Source organism: Balaenoptera ricei, chromosome 1, assembly GCF_028023285.1.
Source record: "Balaenoptera ricei isolate mBalRic1 chromosome 1, mBalRic1.hap2, whole genome shotgun sequence".
NCBI classification, from domain to species: Eukaryota; Metazoa; Chordata; class Mammalia; order Artiodactyla; family Balaenopteridae; genus Balaenoptera; species Balaenoptera ricei.
Genome location: NC_082639.1, coordinates 129,957,059 through 129,981,952, shown reverse-complemented (window position 1 = coordinate 129,981,952; position 24,894 = coordinate 129,957,059). Strand labels below are relative to the sequence as shown.

The window sequence follows — 24,894 nt, the reverse complement described above, 5'->3', positions numbered from 1 at the left end:
CATTAAAGAGGAAAGTGGGTGAGAAATGAGTAACAAGGAACAATGACCAATGAAGGGATACAAAGGCCGAAAGAAGTATAAACTGTAAAGGGGAAAAGTAACTGAGTAGAGAGTTCAGGTTTTTCCCCAGGCGTGTTGCTGCCCAGCTGGGGAAAAAAATAACCCTCATTTTGGTTTCCTCGGGAAGTCATACAAAGATGGAATGACTGCAGGTTTTGTTTTCTTTCATTCACACCCTTCGGCCTGTTGCTTTTTTTCACTATCTACTACACCAAGGGCTCAGTGCCTTGGCCAGCTTGAGAGCCTCACGGTTCTGAAGCAGGAACCAGGGGCGGCTCTAAGAATAGAACAGGCCTGCAGGAAAGCATTTGGAGTAGATACGGACAGAGCTTTTCATGGACCCTCTAGAGTGAGTGACTCTCTGGGGCCCCAAGAGAGAGGGGAGGGATTGCCCTTCTTGCAGGGGGGCTCCCAGGCTCTGAGCAGAAGTTCCTCACAAGAAAGATCCTCCCAGTAGCAAACACAGAAATATACAGGCCCCCAGCGCAAGAAGAAACATGAGCAGAAGGTCTAAGATACAAGTAAACCAACCTCCTCTTGCTCCCCTCTTATCAGCAATTGTACCGCCCTCCACCACATGCGTGAGAAATCTCTTTGGACAATGGCCAACGTGCTGCTCATGTAGATATCTGAGCGGATGATTCACAAGACGCTTTGGTTTTCTTATGGACAGTCCAGCAGTACTTTATCCCATCACTCCAGCACACCCATACTTACACCTCCAGGCCACCTCCAGGGAGCCCAGGATGGCAGCTGCTGTGGCTCTTCCAGGAGAGGTGGTTCCACGCTTAGTGGCTTCCAGGCCACTTCACACAGAGAGCATCTGGGATTGCAGAAGGACCTCCCCCACCCCTCCTCCAACCCCACAGAAAGCAGAGAGTAGAAATGGTGCTCATTTCCGCCCTAAGGTCAGCATGGTACTGGTGATGAGATCAGACTGGCCCATGCCGGCCCTTCTGCAATCATCCTGCCATCCAAGCACAGGTTGTTGTGATGCAGTTTGAAGAGGACTCATAGTCCCAGATCTATCTCCTCTGGACTTCATTTTCTCCTCCGTAAAATGGGAACGAGAACTACTACACAGGCTCATTATCATGATGAAGTGAAACGTGCATGGGAAGTGTCTTACAAGCCAATATTGATTGATTGATTGTTCCTACTTTCCACTGATTTCACTTAATAAGGCCAAGAACTGGCTTATGCTGGCATTAGAACCTTTTTAGTAGTCAAGACCCTAAGCTAAGCAGAGATTTTGGGGGGTCCATAGTTGCAGGTATTTTAAAGCCAAATGAGATAGAAGAAGATTCAATATTCCTACAGAGTCTTGGTTAAACATTTTAGTGAAGGCTGGAGAAGGTTCCTGAAACAATCAACCAACACATGTCGGGGAGGGGACAGTTACAGAGAAATTAAGTCATGGTCCGTGTTCTGTTGAAGCTGACAGCCCACTTGGGGAAATATGAAGCAAAGGTCGATTCAATACAAGAGCAAGTTAAGCAGACAGTGGTGCAAGAAGTTGTATCCGTGTAGGCATGATTAATGGCCCAAGGAGCCGCACAGGCTGTAAATGTGGCTGCGTCTGAAGACCCAGGAAGGAGAAGTGCTGGAGTAAGGATCGGGGGTAAGACTGGGTCAGAAGGTGTTTACATACAGTGCTCTGGAGATAGGATGTTTGATTCACATCCCCGCTCTGCTCCTTATGTGGCCGAGGGCAGGTAACCAACCTCTGTAGATTTCAGGGGCCTTGTCTGCAAAGTGAGGACAGCAACATTTGCGTCATAGGCTTGTGTAAGAATCAAAAGAGATGTACGGTACTCAGCGGAGTCTGGCATACAATTAATGCTCGCTAAATGCAGGCCATTATTATACACGAAGCCAAGGTATTTGGAATTTATCCCGAAGAAGTAAATCCGGCAAGGAGTTTAAAGGAAAACATTTGTCCTGAATTCCCACTATGCAAACCAGAACCGCAAAGGGGCGGTCAGACAGCCCCCACGGTGATGCAGACATCCTTTTGGAGAGAGGGTTGGACATTAAGGGAAGGGTGGGCGACCCGGCTCAGATGGCTGGAAAGGACCCTGTGACCCTAGGAGGCCCTGGGGCAGGCACATGGAGAGTTCAGGGACAGTCCCCATCTATCCCACCAGAAAGAAGGACAAAATATAGAAGAGAGCTGAGAAGATGGAAGGAAAACTTCTATTTAAGGAGCAAATGGGGGAGGGGACTGGCAAGGGAGGGAGGAGAAGACAGAGGCTAAGAGCTGGGGATAGAAAAATTCCAGACTGGTATCGGCTATACGATCTGGCCAGAGAATGGACACGTGGTCTAAGGGGAGCCTGTGATAACAGTTCCCAGCATGCTTTGCTGATTTCCCATGCCTGCCTCCGGGATTCAGGTCATTTTGAAGGCAAACTGAGATTAGTTAGCTGAAACATAGGATGTAATAGCAGAATATAGGATAAAAGAGTGTTAAAATGAAACATTTCCCTTTTTCACTAAGAAAGAAATCCCAGAGGCTAATTTTATATATACACACACACACACACACACACACACACACACATATATATATATATTTTTTGCCCCTCTACTATAAAAAAAAAAGCAAAACTTTTTAATGGCAAAAACACTATAAATGAAGTAAACAGAACACAATAGATCTGAAAAATTATTTGTAACACAGATGAAAAGGAGATATCTGTTATACAAAGTGCTCTCACAAAATGACAAGAACAATATATAAGAAAGGATATAAATAAGCAATTCATAGAAAGGCAAATTCAAAAAGCCAATAAACATAAAAAGATGTTCAAACTTACTAGTTGTCAGGCAAATGCAAATTCGATTAACACTGAGATTTCTCTTTATGCTTATCAGGCAGGCAAGGAGAGGGGAGAGAGAAAAAAACAGCCATTGCCGTTTCAGAAACAGGAAAAAGGAACCACCACAGATTGCTGGAGGAAATATGAGTTGTACAGTCTTTTAGGAAAGTTATCTGGGAACATTTATTATATTAGATTACACAAATCTTTCGACTCAACCCCACACTCCTGAGAATCTACTCCACAGACACACAAGCCCCGGTATATAAGGACGTGGAGGCTGATTGCAGCACTGTTTACAGCAGCAAAACTCTGGAAACAAAGTGAATACCCATGAAAAGGGAAATGTTTTATGGTCCATTCACATAACAAGCTATCATGAAACCACTAAAAAGGATGACTTAGAGCACTCCAAACTTCCATGAAAAACTGTAAAGTGAGAACAGTTAGATGCAGAGAAATGTGTATAATATGATCCCAGTTTTATAAAGCAACACAGTCTACCCCCATATGTGTCTATGTGTACACATACCTATCCATCATATGTGTGTATAATGTATATGTAATAATTTATATAGTTAAAGAATATGAAATATCCTACAGAAAGGTATATATATGAGGTTTCTGGAAGCTGAGGTGATAGGGAGGAGAGATGATTTGGGAGGGGCAAACCAAAAGAAAAACACTGCCTGTAAAAAACCAGCATGCCTGCTATGATCTCAGTCATGTAAAATTGTGTACGTGTATTTGAATGAGTAAATTGGAACTAATTCACAGGGCCGTCCATGATATATTTTCAAGGAAAAGAAAGCAAGTTACCAAGACATAATATGAAAAACATCAAAGTAGAAAAAATTTTTAAATACTGAAATGAGAGTTTCAAGCTCTACTCCCCAAATCTTTGGGGAAAGTCTGGTGTGAACAAATACCTGAAAACAACTTTGTAGTGAGTTGTCAGTCTTCTCAAAATATCAAAACAAGGGCTTGAGCGTCTGGGGACAGGACACACATGCCCAGAGGGAAGGAGGAGGTGAATTTCATAATTCCATAAAGCTATTGTGCCACTAAGTTTATATACATGCACCCTAAAGCTGTTTTCAGGTTTACTAAGATCTAGGGCCACTTACCCCATTTGTAGTAGCTCCCAAAATATTTTAAAATGTTTTCTCTTCACTATTACAAACTGCTCTCTGCTCAAGGAAATGATCAATGCGAAGCCAAAATGTCCCCTTCCATCTCAGCAGATACGTAGAAAAACTGAATTACGAGACCAGAGAAAAGTGAAAGAAATAGGGTGATTTCCTTTCGACCCCACACCCTGATTTTCTAAAGATCTTGTACAGCTCAGCGTGGACTCATTTACATCCCTGGTGATAAACAATGCCCTCAGGGGGGTTATGTATTCATCACTTTTGGAAAGGAAAAAGAGATCAGGAATCAATATTGACTGAGTGCTTACTATGTGCAGGGCACATCACAGATGGAGCTCACTGAATTCTCTCAACAGCCCTGAGAAGTAGATATTGTTAGATTATTAGTCCTATTTTACAAGTAAGCATAGAGATAAAGTCACTTCCTCAGAGTCACATGCTGATGTAGTGGGGCTGGGTTCAAAACCAGGCCACTCTGACTCTTAATACGACCCAGCCATCCTCCCTTCTATGAAATCTACTTCTACTCTAGATGTCAACGACGTAACTTCTGAGCAGGAGCTGCCATTCTGAGAATGCAGCCTGACAGCTGGGAGCAATGACCTCTTTGGGAGCAGATGGGAAACGGAGACTTTCCCAATGTGTAAGACCCATGCAGATCCTGGGTGTACTTTGCAGCCTGTTTCCACACCCCTTTCCCGCATCATCTGGGGTGGGCCTTGCAAACTCCAGTGCTTTCAGAGGCCAGGCAGGAAATGGAAAGCGGGGGTGGGTGATCCTGCTGCACAGCTCCAGCCCACTGCCTGCCTGGGGCAACCCTGAGCCACTTTTCAAAAGATCATTCAAGGCCCAGCATCACCAGATGATCTGGATTCTCAAGAGATTAAAATCCAGATTTTTGGGCTTCCCTGGTGGCGCAGTGGTTGAGAATCTGCCTGCCAATGCAGGGGACGCGGGTTCGAGCCCTGGTCTGGGAAGATCCCACATGCCGCGGAGCAACTAGGCCCGTGAGCCACAACTACTGAGCCTGCGCGTCTGGAGCCTGTGCTCCGCAACAAGAGAGGCCGCGATAGTGAGAGGTCCGCGCACCGCGATGAAGAGTGGCCCCCGCTTGCCGCAACTAGAGAAAGCCCTCGCACAGAAACGAAGACCCAACACGGCCATACATACATACATACATACATAAATAAAAAGAATGTAAGCAGACAAGAATAGCATTAAAAAAAAAAAATTTAAAAAAAAAAACCCAGATTTTTAAGTGCCATGTATTGATTCCGTTTTTAACATCATCTCAGTTACCAAAAAAAAAAAAAAAGGAAAACCTCAGTGCGGGTAGAAAATGTCTGCCTGCAGCATTTGGCCCAGAAGGCTACCAGTTTGCTACTGCTGATTCACGGGAAGAATGTTTTTACCCCATTCGACCAGTTTTCCTGGATAATCCCAGGAGGTATCTTTTGGTTTAATATATGAATCTGTTTTTAATTATTACATGCACATCATTATATCACTGTTCTTAATATTAAATAATATCAAAGGTATTATTACCTCCTCACTGAATTCTAAGGGGGGTTAGAATATAGAACTCCAGATGGAAGGAGAAGAGTTCAAGTTCTGTTCCTGCCCGCCAGGGCTACTAGACCCCTTAACCATTCTTAGCCTTGGTCTCCTAATCAATAAAATGGATCAGTAATACCCAACTCACAGAACAGCTGTGAAGGTTTTAAAAGACAAGCTGTGTAGTAAAGGTATTCAATAAATATTTGTTCCATTCCTTCTAAAAGACAGGTGTGAGGCGCCATAAATATTGTAAAATAGATCAATTGAGAGAGATTATGTTGCTTTACCAATGGTTTCTTCACTTGATAAAAGGGTTTCCCATTGTGGGCTTCTGTTGTGCATGAAAAACATGATGATTTCCCTAAAATTTTAGTTTATGCATAACTTTTTTGAGGGTAAAAATGAACAAGCATTCTGCCCTTTCAATAGCAAAGACATTCTCGCCTGTTCTACGAGGCTGTCGTAATTGGTTGGAGATGGGAGAATTGTCCTACGTATGAGAAGTAAAGAGTAATTCTGGACTTCCCTGGCGGTCCACTGGTTAAGACTCCGCGCTCCCAATGCAGGGGGCACAGGTTCGATCCCTGGTTGGGCAAGATCCCGCATGCCGTGTGGTTCGGCCAAAAAAAAAAAAGAGTAATTTTACTGGAGCTACCTGGCATCTCTGTAAGGCCACAGTTGCTAGGGACTCAACAACCAGAGTAATGCTGGAAACCAAAGACTTCCTCTCATCCTCTCTCCCCAACAGTGCTGCTTAGGTTTGTCTTCAGAGCAAGCCCTGCCTTGCACCACAGGTGAACGGTGGAGAACACAGAGCCCGTTATGCAGGGGGTCTGTATTCACCTCACCTTGCCCACAGGGGACCTGAGGCGGCACACACAGAGTGGGGAGAATTTCTGGAAATCTCAGGAACAAAACTGATTATGTCACGGCTCTGTCCTTTCTGAGAGCAACACCATAGGAAACACCTGTAGAGAGCAGGAAACTAGAGGAATTAAAAATATCTGCCTGATCCCTAAAAAATAAATAAAAGAGGAAAGTAAAATGGTCTCTTTTCTTCACAGGGAAAACAAACAAGGTAATATCTGGTTTGAGCCATTTCCGCTCTGCAAAGCACATCCCTCCTGTGGGCCACCCTCCCCAGGCAGACATAGGCCTGGACCACACGCTTTGACAGCCCAGGGCATCCGGATGCCTGAGATGGTTGTCAGTGAGGGTCCTGAGTAGGGTCCAAGTCCCCAGGCTTCAGATTTCCTTTGTAGGAGGGAGGGTTTGAGGAAGCTGAGCTCATTTCCTTGGGGAGAGGGGTAGCCTCCATCTAGTTTAGGACATAAAAGGCCCTTGTGCTTTTCCTCCACAGCCTTCCCAATCCCAGGCAGTCAGTTCCTTGGAGCCCTGAAGATCAGGGATGGCAGGCCCATTCGGAAAGGACATGATTGCTGAGCCTGCAGGACCTGGCTGAGCACAGGAGCAGATTTAAAGGTGGTAGAATTAGGAAATCTCAGATCCTACTCTCTCCCCTGCTTTCTCACAAACAGTAGGTCACCAAGCCTAGTCATCTGTCTTCTAGCTCTATTTCCAGCCTGGCATCTTCATCTTCGCTGTGGTCACTGCACTTAAGGGTCCCTATCCTCTCTCTCTTGACTGTGGGGAGAGATTGTGGTCACCCAACTGGTCTCTTTGCCTCTGCTCTCCTTCCTCTTGTCCATTCTCCCCTCTGCTGCCCAAACAATCTGTCTAAAATCTGTCTGACCGTCTTTGCTTGGCTTACCTACTATAGAGTACCTCTTAGTATATAGAATGTAAGGCTCCTGTCCATCTTTCCTCCCTAGAAGATAATAATTTTTCTCAATAAGAACAGCCAACACTTACTGAACATTTACCATGTGCCAAATACTATGTTCAGTGCTTAAAAAAGATGCTGATTGGATCTACCACCAACCAGCCAGGTATTATGATTGTCACAATGCAGATGGAGGAATCAGAGCTTAGAGAGGCTAAATGAGTGGCCCAAGCTGACAAAGCTGCGGTGGACCTGGGATTCCAACCCTGGCAGTCCAACTCCACATCCCACTCTTCCCGCCGTGAACCCCTCTGCAGCCCTCTAAACACACTATGCATTTCCATGCCTCTATGTCTTTACATATGCTGTTGCTCTACCTCAGATGCCTTCATCCTTATTCCTGCCACCTGGATAGCTCTTCTTCTTCATCCAAGACCCATCTTCTTGCTACGTCCTCCCAAAAACCTTCATGGACCTCTCCCCTGGGTTGTGTCATCACAGCCAGCCATGCAAACTTCTCTCGTAGCACTTCCCTTGCTACACTGAGCTGTCTGTCCCCCTCAGCAGAGTATGAGCCCCTTGAAGGCACGTGCCACAGCCTTTATCTCGACTTTCCCCTATTCCTAGCAGAGTGGCTGGCATATAGTACGTGTGCAATAAATATTTATTGGTTTAAAGACACCAGCCATTGTAAAAGATTGAGGCTCTGGCTTCTGGATCAAGTCTCTGGGCCTTGGGATCTCCATCTGTTAGATGAGACCAACAGTCTGCTCAGCTCCTCTCCTTTATTTCCAAAGGGACCCCAGGTCCTGTATTTTAGAAACTCCCTCCACGGGACTCTAACATGCATCCAGGGTTGAGAACCACGGCCTTGATCTAAAGAAGACTTAGTGGAGACAAAGCCTGCCAGGGAGAGGCTTGCTAAGTGAAATCACACAACGTATTTATGCATGTGAAATCTGTGTAAAATGAACACCAGAAAGCATCAAAGAAGATAAACTTCCAAAGCATGGGGAGAAAATACTGACCCAAAGTTGTCATTTGGGAAGACACAGGACATTGATAGTCAATACTAAAATGCAAATTAGCTTTAAGGTAGCAGTACACAACTATCAGATTGGCAAAATGTTAATAATAATAAAAAGCCAGAGCTGCCAGGATTATGGGGAAAACTGTTCCCTTAAAAACTGCTGTTAGCATTACACACTGATTAATTCTGCCCTCTCAAGACAATAATCTGGGACAATGTAACAAGAGCTTGACAATGCTTTGTTCTATTTTTAGAATATATGCTAAGGAAATAAAGAAAAATGCAGCTTATACAAAATCATCTATAGCATTGCTATTCACATGAGGTGAAAACTTAAAAACCATCTGAACATTACATTTCAGAGAACAGTTGAAGTAAATTATAGACCATAAAGGCAATAAAACACCATGTTCCTATTAAAAATGACACTCAACCTTTCTAACACATGGAGATATGTATGGAACAAAAAGGGGAAAAAAGGGCTGAGAAATTCACAGCGTTTTGTACACAGTGATGAGAGTTACACAAAAACAAACAAATACCCTTTGACAAAAACTGGAAGTGAATTTGGAAAGATGGGGGGAAAAAAACGTCATGTCCATCAGCTTTGAAGTTGTTCACAGGTTTTGTCATTAGAAAACGTGTGCCCCCAGCTGGGGCAGCAACTGGTCGGTCCCTCTCTACCGAGGGGCAGGCCTGGTTCCAGTCTGACAACTGCTTGTATCTTTACCTAGGCCTCTTGGCTGAAAATACACTCTAGTATCTGGCCATGGTGAGGTTTCAACTTTAAAGGGGCCCGGTTCCTTTTAAACTCATATCCTCTCCAGACCAGATGATAAGGGGGGCATCACTGGCTCCACGAGGAATGGAGAGTGAGGAGGGATGGGAGTCAGGGGTGGGGAAATCTCCTCCCAGGACCTGGTAACAGGGCACCACCCTCCTGTGGGAAAAGGCGCTGGTGACTGGGGGAGAGGAAGCATCTGAGGCCCACCCTCCAGATAAGGGTGGAGATGGGGGCGGAGTGCGGTCCCTCTCAGGACAACCGGGAGAACGCCCGGTCAGAGGCTCAGCCTCCTCTTGCCGGCCCAGTGATCTCAGAACAGAGGGGGAGACAGGGAGCTGGTGGGTCAGGGCTGACCATGGGCCCTGCCATGCCTGCCCCTTGCCTTGCCTCACCCCTTCGTCTTGGCTGGGCAGACCTGGCCCCATAAATGGACTAGTGACTGGGAAGTAAAAGCCCCAGAATAACGAAACTACTCACAGGAGGATGGGGAAGTTCGGGGCAGCGAGACCAGCGGGAGCAAAGCTCCACAAGACAGAGAATGCCGAGAGCTCGGTCGGAGTCCATCGCGTTGCACTCTGTGCTGGCAGGAGAGGTGACATGAGTTTATCTACCCAGAAGCGGGTAACGGAAGCTGTGCCTGGGGTCAGGGGAGAGCAGGAGAGTAGGAGAGCCGCGCAGCAACGCCACCAGTGCAGAATGCAGGGTGCCCTGGGGCTCTCTTTCTAGCATGTGGCTGAGGGATAGGAGTGGCGGAAGTAGCCAGGCGAGGAGGGAAAGGCCACAGACGGGGTGTTCAGAGCCCTCTGAGTTCCATTTCTGCCCCTGTGGCTCGGTGATCTCCAGTGCAACTTTTCCATTCTCACTCACAGCTGGAAGTGAGGCTCTGGGTCTGGGGGTGCTGTTATATACTGAATTGTGTCCCTCAAATGCATATGTTGATGTCCTAACCCCCAGTACCTCAGAAGGAGACTGTATTTGCAGATAGGGTGTTTAAAGAGGTCAATAAGTTAAATGAGGCATTAGGGTGGGCCCTAATCCAGTGTGACTGGTGTCCCTGTAAAATGAGGAGATTAGGACTCAAGGAGGGAAGACTCTGTGAAGACACAGGGAGAAGATGCCCATCTTAAATCAAGAGGAGAAGTCCCAAGAAAACAATCCTACTGACACCTTAATCTTGGACTTCTAGCCTCTAGAAGTGTGAGAAAATAACTTTCTGGGTTGAAGCCTCCCAGCCCATGGTACTTTGTGCTGGCAGCCCTAGCAGACTAACACGGGCGTTGCACCTGGCCTGTGGAGGCTGCCTCTGGGGCTGAGCCCCCAAGCCCTCCTCGCCCCATCATGCTATGTGTACTCACACTCACAGCATGCTGTCAGGGTAAAAGCGCCTTGAATCCTTCTTCCCTACTCTACAGAAACTGCCCAGGGACTTCCCTGGTGGACCAGTGGTGAAGACTCCACCCTTCCAATGCAGGGGGCACGGGTTCCATCCCTGGTCCAGGACCTAAGATCCCGCATGCTGCAAGGCACGGCCAAAAAAAAAACTGCCTAACTTCACACAAGCAGAGCCATTGGCTGGGCTGCAATTCTGGCCCTCTCCCCTCCGTGCTCTGTTAGTTGGTGCTTTTGCTTCTAAAACTCAAAACAGTTCACTGGACAGAGGGGGAATCCCTATAGCTCCTGAACTTTGCCCTTGACTGTGGCTGGAACAGAGCTCTTGCATGGAGGGACGGGGCAGTGGTCTCCCTGGTGTGGACGGCAGGTCTTTCCTCAGGACCCAGGCCTCCTGGTGGGCCCCTGGGGTGTCAGGCCAGGGACAGACCCACGTGCTAGAGTCAGGAAGTCCTGCCCACTCCACTGGTTGCCTCTTTGTAGCTTCAAACACGGCCTCTGCCTCTGAGCAGTAATCTGGGCAGGGCCCAACCTGGCCTCTCATCTGTAACAGCTGCTCTGAGCTTCAAAGAATCGCCACAAGAAGAGCAGGAAGCAGAGCCCCAAGGGGAGTGCATGCCCCACAGATCCTTTACCCCTACCCTGCCCCACACGCTCCAGAGCGCCTGCTTCTCTTTGAGGCACCAAGTTATTTCCAGATATTGCCCTGTGTTTTCCAAAACACAGAGGTGACAACACCTTGCATCTGTCCAGTCCTTTATACCTCTTCCAAGTCCTTGGAGATGAACACATTCACTCATTTAATCCCCCCAGTAAGCCAGGCAGGGACAGAATTATCATCCTGGTGAGAGCCCCAAATCTTGTGCCATTGATTCAGGACCGCACAGCAATTTCCACAGCAATGGAATTTGGTCCACAGCCCTGAACTCTTGCACCACCATGCCTGGCTTCTTCCAGCTAGACTGGAACACTCACCTGGTTCTCCTCCACCACACGCATACACAATGCACCTGCACAGGTGCCCAGGAGGCACAGGTGAGCTGCTCTTCATTACAGACACGAGAAACCCAGGCCCACGTCTGATGCCCTTTAAATGCTATGGCCACACCTGGGCACCTCCATCAGCGCACAGGCCCCTGGGAACCATGCTGCTGCTTCTTTTAGTCCTCAGCTAGGGCTTAGGTAGAAAGTTCTCGGCCTGTGAGGAAGGGTCCCCACTCAATCTCCTCTCTCCACCTCCGCCTCCAGTCCTTTCCAAAGCCCACCTTGCCTGGTCGTTAGTCCAGGTGACTGAACAGCCCCCTAAAGGTCTCTCTCCAAATCCATTCTCTGGGGACCACAGCCACAGTGAACTTTCTAAAATGTAAATCTGATCACCTAAGCCCCGTCCCCCATAGCTTGGGGAATAAAACAAGTGGCAACACAAAGAGGTGGCTTTTGAGAGCTCGAACATTCCCTGTAATCTCAGCAGCCACGCCAAATACATATCCAGTTTAAGTTAAGAAGTGTGCCTGCCCTACAGGTTCAGCTTCAAGGCTAGCCCCGTAAGCACTCCCTGTGCAACAGGACTGTGTCTCCAGAGGCCTCCGTGTGGAAATCCTGGAGCTTCCGAGGTCAAGTTCTAGGGAGTCAAGCATGGCCTACCCAGGAAATCCAACTGTACTTCAAATGCTCTCCTCCCTCCTGCCACTCCCTCCAGCTGCAACATCCTTCTCTTCCCTCTTCAGCTCTCCAGCTCCTCCTCATCCTTCCTCCTTTGGGAAGTCTTTCCTGCCCCCAGGTCATACCCAAATCTGTGTCCTGAGCACAGATTTATCAGCATACTTGACCAAACTATTATAATCACCTGTTATCCTTCTGATTCCCTTAACTAGACCGCAGGCTCTCTAAGGGCAGGATCCCAGTTGTATTCCCTTTTGTGTCCAGAATTCTCAGCAGAGAACCTTACACAGTGGGCACTCCTGAAATCTTTATGAAGTGAGGGAGTGAGTGGGTGATTGCTTCTCCTTCCTAACCCAGACCACTCCTGCCCACCACAGCAAGGGATTTCCTAGGAGCGAGTCGTTGCTTCCTAGAGGCCAGCCCAAGCAGGCTATTCTGTTTCCATCCTTGACGGTGGGTGAGGTTCTGGGTGACCCCAGGCTCACTTTGCCCTGCCCCCATCTCACTGGTACATAATTTTCCCCTATCTGCAGCTGCTCCAGCAGGAAGTCCAGATGGTTGCTTCATTTCCCAGGGTGTCCACACCCCTTTCCTGCCCTCCCCTCCCCCTCCCTGTTGGCAGGATGGGGAACCCACAGGAGTACAGTGGGAAGATGGGGCTCTGTGCTGAACCAGCCTCCACAGGGCGCTCTCACCTCACGTTCCCTTCCTGGCACACCTCGCTAAGTCTGCAATTTGTGTACCAGGTACAGTGAGCCTTTGCAGAAGGAAGGCAGCCCAAGGCTAATTTGGCAACATTTACCAAGAGCCATATCCTTTGGCCTAAAAATTCCACTCCTGGGAATTGCCTCCAAAGAAATAATTCAAGAGAAGAAAAAAAGATACATGTACTGTTTATAGCTATGTTATTTACAATAAGGAGAAAAGGGAAGCAAATGCCATGTCCCAAAATAGAAAAATGATTAAATGATGTTATATTTGTGTAATAGAATATCATGCAGACATTTTAAGTGAAAATGTGACTCTGTAGAACAATGATATTGTCTTGAAAATAGCATTAGGTGAAAAGATACAGTACAGAGTTGCATAGATACTTATTATAATTTGGTAAGAATTACATATATGGCTAAAAATAATAAAGACATAGTCATTATATTAAGTAGTATTGTCTTTTTCTCCCAGTTTTTTTTTTTTTTTAATGATAAAGGGGGTAAAATGGAGGATCAGAAGGGAGCAAGAAAAAGAGAAAAAAAATAGCTGTGTTAGGATGATAATTCTAAGAATTTTACCTTAAAATGTTTAACATTAGCTTAATAATAAAGTAATATTTTAAAACTAAAGGGAAACCCCTGAACACCAAGTCCTAGGATTTTCAAAAAAGGATTTTTTTGTTGGTTGTGGTTTTATCATTGTTTTTAAAATAATAACAAGAACATGCCTCATTCAGACCTTCCCAGTGTGTGGCTGTGCCTCTATAAATTAATCTGATGTGGGACCCACGACCTGATTGCCACTGAAAGCACTTAAAAGACCTTTGCCTAATGGACAAATAATTCTGTCCCCTCTCCCTCCCTTCTCTGCACCTCGGCTATACCACATCCCAGCCTCAGGTGACAGTCTAGAAGTACTGAGGCCCATTCCCTTGAGGCCTCCATTCCTGGAGCTGAGAGAGGGTTAGGGGAAAGGAGATGTGATCACACAGAGAGTCCTGGAGAGGTCATCTGGGCAGGATAAAAAACTTTAAGTCCTACATTTGTGGGATACAGAGATAAAGCCTGAGACTGAACCTTTTTTTTTTTTTTTTAAAGAAAAGGGTTAGGTTACGGGAAGCTTGTGGTCAGCTAAAACTCCCAGCCCTCTGCACATAAACTGCTCCTTCACTAACTTTAGTCGTCCTGGTGTTCCTCAAATGCGAGGGATGCCCACAGCATTGTCCTTGGCCTGCTCCTTGCTTTACGGTGGCCTCTCACTGCTCGGGCTGCAGAGACCACTTCTGTGCAGATGACTGCTGAACCCATCTCAGCCCAGTGCCCTTCCACGCTCCAGTTCTGAATTTCCAATTCTGAATGTCCTGTCAAGGCCTCAACCGAAATGCAGCCCCTCCGCCACCCAAACCAGCCCAATTCTTCTCCTTGCTCCCGGACTGAAAATGCAGTCACTCTGATCACTTTCTCTCTAACCCTAACACCCACGGCAGCCTCCCACCAAATGCCAAATACTGCGAGTCCTTGCCTCGGTTTATTCCACAGTTTCATTGCCTTTCCAATCTCAAGGCCCTCTCTCATTGGTGCTTTAGCCTCTCAACTGGTATTCCAGCCTCTAGAGTCTCCCACCTACTCATCCTGCACACTGGGGCCAGGTGAACGGGCCTCCAGTGCTCCTTTGATCCCGGAAGCCCCCCTTTTCAAAGACCCTCAGTACCTACTGAAGAAAGAACAAGTTATCAACACTGTCTTTCTGGTCTGTGCACAGTGTGGTTTTATCCTCTCTCTTCGGCAGTTTCACTCACGCACACATGTGTGCACACATGCCCACTCGGTCACTGAGGGTACTCATAGCTCCCCACTCCCCCAACTTATCACTTAGCTGCCCACTACTGTTACTTCTTTGCGCTTCACTATAGCTACCTGCTTAGAAAAAAACTCCTGGTTTTCAGTGCCCACTGTGAACTCACCCTCTCCCATGAAGCCTTCTCCAGTTGCACCAGCTGAGCATGCTCTGTCTCTGAGGAAGCCCCCCAGCCCTGTGGTCTTGTCACTTACATGACGCTTCATACCCGGCACCCTGTATTTATTTGGAGATGCATCGTATCACATCCCTGCACCGCTACTAAACCTTCAGCTTATTGAGATCCTGTTTTTATATCTGACTCCCTCTGAGGATCCAGACAGCATCTTTCACACAGTGGGCCCGATAAATGTATGTGGAATTGACTGAACAAATGAGTGTGTACTTCCAAGCCAGGTCTGTCCTACGCTGGTGCCTGACATTCCAAAGCTAAGCAGAGGACTTGACGTTCATCCCTGTTTAATTTCGTTATGTTGGTTTTGGCCCCGGCATACCATCCTATATAAATCATTTTGAACTTGAATATGTCATCTATCATATTAACTATCCCAGCTGTGGGTCATCTGGTTTCTTTCTATTTTTCATCCAAGCCATTAACAAAAATGTTTAACAAGCCAGGGCCAACAACAGAGCCCAGCGTCCTGCCCTTGGAGACTTCCCTTGGGAAGGACCTGGGATGCAAAGTGTAGTGAAGCTGGGCTTCCCTAGTGGCTCAGTGGTTGAGAATCTGCCTGCCAATGCGGGGGACACGGGTTCGAGCCCTGGTCTGGGAAGATCCCACATGCTGCGGAGCAACTAAGCCCGTGCGCCACAACTACTGAAGCCCATGAGCCTAGAGCCCGTGCTCTGCAACAAGAGAAGCCACCCTAATGAGAAGCCTGCGCACCGCAACAAAGAGCCCCCGCTCTCTGCAACTAGAGAAAGCCCGTGTGCAGCAACGAAGACTCAATGCAGCCAAAAATAAAATAAATAAGTAAATAAATTTATTAAAAAAAAAAAAAAGTGCAGTGAAGCTACGCTAGGAGTTAGGTAGCTCAACCTCCTCTGAGTCCATCTTACCAAAACCCCTTACTTGCATTACTTACTGCAAGTAATTATTTTGGCAGGATGAATTCAGAGCAGGTTGAGCTACCCTGACTATTTGAGAAACCAGAAAACCCTTGCTGGCATATGAAGGCACTTAATTCCTTCAGCACAGCAGGAAGCTCGGGATTGATGTCAAGCTGAGACTGATGTCAGCTGAGAAGGGCTCTGAATGGTTAGCTTCTCAGTCTCCAATCCCTGCAGCTGTCTTTGCAATCACAGAATCCCACCCTGTTCAGCACCCCAGCAGGGGACTCCCATGCAGGTGTGAAAGGTGAGGACAGGTCAGGGAAGGGGTGACCAATGTAAGCAAGAAGGAGGAAGAGGAAGGGATGCCACACTTCAGTTGGACTGTCTTCCCTTTTCCTACCTCCTCATTTCACCCGCTCTACCAGGGTGAACCACAGAATAGACTTGCTGTCTCCCTTTCTTTGAAATGCATTTATTGAGCCAATAATACTCCCTTCTTCTTGCAGGCCCTGGATGCCCTGTGAGCCTGCAGCTTGGATTTGCTATTCCACGCCTAAGGCTCCCCCAGGGCTGTTTCCTTGGTTCTAGTCTGGACTTATGTGGGTACTGTTCCAGCACTGCCTCCGAGGACCAACCGCATACAGAAGTCCAGAGAGCTCCACCAGCAGAGGTCAGCACGCAGCGGGCACTAACCACCCCTCCACCCAGCACTCCCAGGCTGGAGGAGAACTTCAGCCCATCCTGGGTCCCAGTCAAAGCTGCACCAGAAGCAAAAGAGGCCATTCTCTTTTAAATGACTATAAAAACTTTATTTATTCAACAATCATATCACCTCAAATATGCGCCAGGCACTGTTCTAAACACTTTACACAAATACAGTTGGCCCTTTGTATCCACAGGTTCTGTATCCTTAGATTCAACCACTGTGAGTCAAAAATACTCAGAAAAAAATTTTCAGAAAGTTCCAAAAAGCAAAACTCGAATTTGCCATGTGTCAGCAACTATTTACACAGCATTTACATTGTATTGGGTATTATAAGTAATCTAGAGATGATTTAAAGTATATGGGAGAATGTGTGTAGGTTATATGTAAACACCATGCCATTTTATATAAGGACTTGAGCATCCACAGAATCTGAGGGGGGTGGGGTCCTGGAACCAATCCCCTGTAGATACTGAGGTACATTGGTATTAATTCATTTAAGCCTCACAACAATTCAATCATGTAGGTACTATTATTATTTCCATTTTTACAGATGGGAAAACCAAGGCACAGAGAGGCCACAAGCTAGTAGCTGGCAAAGTCAGGATTCCAATCCAGCTGTCTGGCTCCTGGATCTGTGCTCTTAACCCCTACATTGTGCTGCCTTGAAGCAATACGAAGCAATATGAAGCATTCCTGTGTTCATTCAAACGGGTGTGTTGACCCTTGAACAACGAGAGCGTTAGAAACCCCCTTCTTCCCCCAAAGTCAATAATCTGTGAAAATCCATGTATAACTTTATAGTCAACCCTCTGTATCCAAAGTTCTGAACTCACGGGTTCAACCAACCGTGGATCATGTAGGACTATAATACGATGCACTTAGTGAAAGAAATCCAAGTATAAGTGGACCCATGCAGTTCAAACCCATGTTGTTCAAGGTTCAACTGTACTATGTTCATTGTAGCATACTAGAGCCAACGATGGGAGTTTTTAGAGCTTTAAATTAAGAGATATGGGAAAGTGCTTTGACAAAAAAGCACGGCAGAATTGTAAAGTATTTTCCTTATCACCACTGCACAAATCAAAGCCTCTTTTGTGTGTCCTTTTTGGTCCATAATGGAAGCCTTAGCTTTGCTCATATTCTCCAACATCACCTTCTTTGCACTCCCTCTGCCACCTTCTGTTAGGCAAAGAGAACACCAGAGCTTTCTTACAGAAGACACCCTCAGGGTTGTCACAATTTTGCACAATATCCATTTAATACATATTAATAATCATACCACCATGACTTTATGGGATATTTTACCTTTCTAAGGTACTTTCATAAAGTACCTTAAAGTACTTTATAAAAGTATCTTGGGCTTCCCTGGTGGCACAGTGGTTAAGAACCCACCTGACAATGCAGGGGACACAGTTTGAGCCCTGGTCCGGGAACATCCCACATGCCATGGAGCAACTAAGCCCGTGCGCCACAGCTACTGAGCGTGCACTCTAGAGCCCGTGAGCCACAACTACTGAGCCCACGTGCCACAACTACTGAAGCCCACGCACCTAGAGCCCATGCTCCACAACAAGAGAAGCTACGGCAATGAGAAGTCTGCGCACCGCAATGAAGAGTAGCCCCCGCTTGCAGCAACTAGAGAAAGCCCGTGCACAGCAACAAAGACCCAATGCAACCAAAAATAATAAATAATAAATAAAATAAATAAATTTTTTAAAAAGTATCTTATTTATGATGCATGATTTTACTTCCTTTTCAAAATAGCCCTATAAGGTAGGGAAAGCAGGTACCAGTTTTACAGATGGAGGGACCAACCAGAACCCTAAGGCTAGTCACTGACTCTGGACCTGAAACTCAGGTCTCATGGTTTATCTCTCTACACAGCAACCCCCTTGGCCTATCCCAGATGCAATCAACCAACAAAGGAAACCTAAAAAGAACAGAGGGCAGAAGGCAGCCTGGTGTTTCCATTTCCTTCAAATTCCATTGCCTAATGTCCATGTTATTCACAGGTTGACTTTCACTAACGCCTTCCTCAGGCACCAAGGGCAGGGCTTATTTACAGGCTTATAGGGGAAAAAAAGGCAATTCTGAGTGTTATATAACTATATGTAGAAAAAGGTATAGATTCCCTATTCACTATGGGGGAGCACTTCCAAATCAAAAAGGATGCCCGTAAGCTGTCTCTCTTGATGGCATGGTCTATGGTATTGGCTGTTCTGGGGCTAAGATATTTGAGAAACATTTTAAACAGCTGCACCTAATGGCTTACGTCTATTTCATTGATATTTTTACCTATAGAAATGGGGTATATATTCTATTCACCCTCTGACTTCCCTTTCAAACCGACATGCCCCTCCTTGTCACATCTCAAAGCATGAAGAATAACTGAAATCACTAAAAACATTTTTTTGTGCTTGCAAAGCAGCTTTCGTTTTAATCAGGAAGAACATCTCCTACCATGAGAATTGTGTTAAGTCTCAAGTGAGTGAGCCCGGAGTGGCACAGATAAATGCTTTCTTCCTCAGCCTTCACACCTTTGTCAGCCTGAAAGACACAAGTCTTACTTCCAGACCAACTCAAAGATCATCTGCTCTGTGAAGTCTTCTAAGATTCCACCAGGACCCAAAGGATGTTCACGAAACGTATCTAGCTCTCATCATGTGGGGCATGTGGGAGGATTGCACTTCCTCATCCCTGTGGTCGAGTTGATATGGCTAGTTCCAACACTTCCAGGCCAGAGCCACGGCTGGGGCAAGTCCTTTGGAACCCTCCCTCCCTCTGCTATGATAACTGACAATGTTCCATATGGTCGCTGCTCTGTCAACCTGGGTCCCACAGGGAGGACGACAGTGACATGCAGCAGAGCCCCCAGCCAACCCTCCGCAGAGTGAGAAATAAGCCTTCATTGTTTTCAACAAGTAAGACTATGGAATTGTTTTACAGTGACACTAGCCTGCCTGGACCGCTGCAATCACCTGTCCTCACTTGTCCAGTTGGACTGCTTACACACTGCCTTTACAGAGCCAATCACATTGTTCTGCAATCATTGCTTCCATTTCTGCCCTGCTCTCTTCCTCCAGACTGTATGGATCTTGAGAACAGGTACTGTGTCTTATAAATTCTCATTTGGTAGCTGCTCAGTACACGTCCTTAAATGAATGAAGAATGCATGAATAAGGTACTTGATCACAGAATATCAAATGAGATCACATAAAATGTAATTCTATAATCTTGCTAGGCACAATCTTCTCTGAGGGTGGAGATGATCCCAGATAATCTTTTTTTTTTTTTTTTTTTAAATTTTTGGTCACACCCCAAGGCATGTGGGATCTTAGTTCGCTGGCCAGGGATTGAACCCACACACCCTGCATTGGAAGGCGGAGTCTTAACCACTGGACCACCAGGGAAGTCCTGATCCCAGATAATCTTAAGTAGTTCTTCCCAGCCTGCTGACGCCGCCGTAGTAGTTATCTCATGGGAAAGGGATCAGAACAGGGGGAGATGATCCTCATAGCCACATGGAAAGACTCCACAGTGCCCCGCAGGCCTCCTCTCCCAACTGTGGTTCTGAACAGAAAGGACTGTGGCTGTGACCCATGCCAATAAGGGTGTATGTGGGCTACCTTAGAGACAGGAAATTATTCACACAACAGTAATCAATGAATATTCATGGGTTATTCACCCCCAGGGCAGTAGGGGGAGGAGTGTCACAATATAACCTAGCAATAACCAAGGATTGACCCTACCAAGCCCCAAGTGCCCTGTGCCTATAATGGACAGCACGTTGTCTGCTGTCATGAGCTAAATGGTGGCCCCCAAAAAGATATGATCACTTCCCAGTCTCTAGAATCTGTAAATGTTACCTTATTTAATAAAAGGATCTTTGTAGATGTAGCTAAGGATTTTGAGATGAGGAAATCATCCTGGCTTATCAGTGTGGGTCCTAAATCCAATGACACATGTCCCTATGAGAGACTCACAGAGCAGGTGAAGTGAACAAGAGGCAAAGACTAGAGTGGCCACAAGCCAAGAAAGCCGCAACCACCAGGAGCTATAGGAGGTATGGAATGGATTCTCCCCTAGGGTCTCCTGTGACACCTTGATTTCAGATATCTGGCCTCCAGAACTGTGAGAGAATAGATTTCTGTGACCTCATTTGTGGTCATGTGTTATGGCAGTCCTAGAAAACTCACGCATCTGCCAACTCCACTGGTTTTAGATGCCCATCTGGGCAGCACTTTGGCATTCAGTCTATAGTAGCCTGGAGCACTGGCATCCCTCTGAGTCTCCCATGCATTTCCACAAGGGCTTGGAATCATCCTTGTTCCTCTCCTCCCAAGTACTTCAATTCAGGCTTTTGTGAGGGGATTCAGGCATGACTAGGCAGCAGGGGCCAAGGACTCCTCCAGAGAGACCCCTTGAGGGCATCACAGAAAGGAAGGCTAGTAGGACAGGGTGTAGTACTGCCCCTGGTGGGGTGGGGCCCTCCCAGACTTAGCTCCGGATCTCTTGGCACTTGTTGCTTAAAACAATGATAAAGGGGCTTCCCTGGTGACGCAGTGGTTAAGAATCCGCCTGCCAATGCAGGGGACACGGGTTCAAGCCCTCGTCCAAGAAGATCCCACATGCCGCAGAGCAACTAAGCTCATGTGCCACAACTACTGAGCCCACGTGCTACAACTACTGAAGCCTGTGCACCTAGAGCCCCTGCTCCGCAACAAGAGAAGCCACCGCAATGAGAAGCCTGCGCACTGCAATGAAGAGCAGCACCCGCTCGCCACAACTAGAGAAAGCCCGCGCGCAGCAACGAAGACCCAACGCAGCCAAAAATCAAATAAATCAAATAAATTTTTCAAAAAAAACCCTTAAAAAAAAAAGAGAAAACAGATGGAATAGGACTTTATGAGGATTAAAAAGATAAACTTATGCAAAACTTCTGTATATAAGTAAGCATTCAACAAGTGGTAGTGATTACCATGCAGCAAGCTTTAGGTTTCTCCCACACTGACATCAGTATGGATGCTCAGAAATGGATTTCCCATTATCCATCAAAACATATCTCGAAAGCAAGACAAGCCAGGAGCCTGAAGCCTGGAAGTGTATTTCAGAGATGGAGGCGGGAAGCGGGGAGGGGGGGTGGCGTGGCCCCATCAAGGTGGGAGAACTGTCCATCTGGCTCATGTGCTTGGAATGAACTATGGAGGGTAAGGGTCTAGCAGGGAGGCCCCAAGGAAGCTGGAAGACCTCTATGGCATGTTGAGAGATACAAATTCTCTGTGACCTCTGGTGTGGGTGCTTGGGTTGTGTAATAGCAGCCACAAGGCTCAGCTTCTCGTTTCTGTTGCACTGTTTCGCTGGGCCCAGCCCAGGCTGATGCACGTGGTTAGCTGCTGCTGCTGGGCCCACCTCAGCTTGTCCCTGTGCTGCCTTTGGACAAAAAGGAGAAATGCTGGCTCCTTGGAGCATGCACAGGATGTGTGATCACAGCGGGAGGAATGAGTGGGGCTGCAGGTGGAGGTGTGAACTGAAAGAGGAGATTTTTTGTGTGAATGTGGTTTATTCCCAGAGGCCGCTTTCTGTCAGAGAAGGCAAGAGGGCCTTGCGGGGGTGACCAAAGGCATTCCCTTGGGGCCTGGAGCCTATTTCAAATTACATATCCTCAGCAAAAGCTTTTAGGTGCAGGTTCCAGGCCGAGTGTGCTAATCACTGGGTTGCGATCCCCTGTTAGCTGTGCATCACCAGGGCTGCCAGGGGGCCTGGGAAGAGCCACACTTGTAGGGGGAATCCCCAGCACAGGAAGCAAGTTTCCTCTAGCTTCCATTACAGAAGCTGACTTTGAACTCCCACACACCTGAGAGCTTATCAAGATACAATGTTGTATTTTTTTCTGTTGTGTCATATGTGTATATCTTGTTTCCCCAAACAGAAGAGAGCTCCTTTTATGGCAGGAGCTGTAACTTATATTTCTCTTATCCCTCATCTAGTCCCCCAACTTCAAGTACCTTTATCTTGCTTTATCCTCCAGAAACAAACCACTCGTAACTCATACCATATTGTTGCTAGCATCTGTGCTTTGCTCGTCATTCCCTCTGACTGGAAGGCTCTTCCCAAATTTCTGCACTTGATCAACTCCTACGCATCCCTCCAGACTCCACTTAGAAACATCTCTCACAGGAAGCCCCCTGAAGACCAGGCTGGGTATGACACCTCTCCTCTGTCCACATGAACTCAAACTCCTGTTCTCCACACGCCTGTAGGTGGTTGACCCCCTTCTTCGACCCGAGCTCTTCAGAGACCAGCAGTGTGAAACATTCATCTTCGTATCTCCACTGCCTGCCACGTATCTCCACTGCCTGCCACGTATCTCCACTGCCTGCCACGAATCTCCACTGCCTGTCACGTATCTCCACTGCCTGCCACGAATCTCCACTGCCTGCCAGGCAGTACGGCCTCAATGCATGTCTGTTGGACCTAATTAAAGAGCTAGTGTGTGGTGTCCTATGACTTGCTATCAATCGATTATGGAAGATCCAGCTTAGGAGAGAGTTGTGATTGCTACCCCAAGGCCAAGAAGGTGGCCCTGATATGGTTAAAAGCAGGTTCAAAATGAAGGGCTGGGGACATCTTGCCTGGAAAGAATGTCCAGTTCCAAGGTCTGGAACTTCTCAGTGCTTCCAGCCTGGGGTCCACAACACTCTCCATTAAGGAGGGGCTCTGATGGCATCTCAGGAGGGTCTCTTGGAGATGTAAAGGCCCTGAATGCCCATCTCACTCCTCCTATGGAGGCGCCAGAGCTTGCAATTGCAGAGGCTGGAGCCCCTTCCCTCAAGATAAGATTTGACCCATGCAAGTGAGACTTTACAGGTGAGCCTCAGAGGCTCAGCAGTCATTTCCCACAATGCCCAGGAGATAGATATTCAGGAAACCCAAAGGGAAATAGATGGGGAGCTCACTCCCCAAAAGACCACGGTGTGAGGGCAGTGTCCCCCCTGGTCTGACTCAGGCAGATCCACTGGGGAGATGAGCTCCTGTAGGACCCTAGAGCAATAATACTGATGCTGGTGACCAAGCCTTAGTACTGTATTAGCAGTTTCATTGTATCTTCTTCTGCAGAGAGAGATTAAAAACTTCTACATAACTCTCTGAAGGCCAAACATGAGGTGGATATTGATTTTGTGATGAAACTGACCATTCTCCCTCTTAAGGTTTAGGCTGAACTACTCCCCAGGTGAGAGAAAAATTGCAAGCTGTTGGCTTTCCAAAGGTCCAGTGGTGCCTAAATCCCCAGGCAGCCTCAGTCTCTGCGTCTTGTTTTCTCCTTTACAGTATGGCAGTTAGAGATCGTTTCATTCCACCCAGAGCTCTGAGATGTTCAGATTCTAATGAGTTGAGTAGAGGTGGTCAAGCTGACTCTGCAAACCCAAAACTATTACTTTAGGAAGGCAGATCTGCCTTCAGATTTCTCTGGAACTGAAACGTTCTCTTGAGGCCCTGATAAGATTACCGGGCTGCTGAGCCTCCAATGTTCAGATTTCCCACGGAACCGCCGCGCTCGCCAGACTCTGGCTCGCCTGACTGTGAGCAGCCGAGCTGCGGATTGGGCTCTGAAACCCGACTCCGCTCCAGGAATGCACGCTCACCCCCTCCTGCGATAGCGCCTGGGCCCTTCCAGTCTGCCTACCCGAACTTCCCCATCATTGTGGTCCAGTGAATGCAAGTGCCTGTTAACTGGAAGCCGGTGGTACTTTGAGGGTCCCAAAGAGTGGGAGCCAGACAGGAATGTGCGGGGTATTTGGCCAGGCCTGCAAGTCCACCAGCCAAGCTCCAGCTCCCAGAGGCCAAGCAATCCCTAATTATGACCCATAGGCTCCAGCCAGCAGCCAACATATGGCTCATTGAGAGGCTGGGTCCAGAACCAGCAAAGGCTGTTGGGTGAAATTGTGGTAGAAAATATTTAATGAAGTATGGGAATTCCCTGGCGGTCCAGTGGTTAGGACTCTGAGCTTCCTGGCGCAGCCAAAAAAAAAAAAAAAGTAAAGAAGTAAAAAGATATCATTGAAAAAGTAGGTTACCAAATGAACACATTATACGTACCAGTATGTACACATACACACAGACCCATCATCAGTAATACTGATAGTCTGTGAGGATGAAAAGACATGATAGCCCAATATTTAATTAACATTTACTGCACAAGATCTAGTACATAATAAATGCTCAATAAACACTGAACAAATGGATGAATGACAACTAATATCTGGAAGGGACTTGGAGTTACCTTAAGGAAAAGGGCTCCTTAACTGTCTTCATCTAAATTAGAAATTCA

General features: G+C 46.9%; 1 protein-coding gene across 1 annotated transcript in view; it reads right to left on the bottom strand.

Moving 5' to 3' along the window:
- RCSD1 (RCSD domain containing 1) overlaps positions 1-19,103 on the bottom strand; it is a 56,510-nt gene extending 37,407 nt beyond the window's left edge. Inside the window, exon 1 of the mRNA XM_059935618.1 lies at positions 19,026-19,103. Coding sequence (XP_059791601.1) covers positions 19,026-19,028 — 3 coding nt within the window. The 5' untranslated portion in view covers positions 19,029-19,103. The remainder of the gene's footprint in view (positions 1-19,025) is intronic.
- Between the last annotated feature and the right edge of the window lie 5,791 nt (positions 19,104-24,894).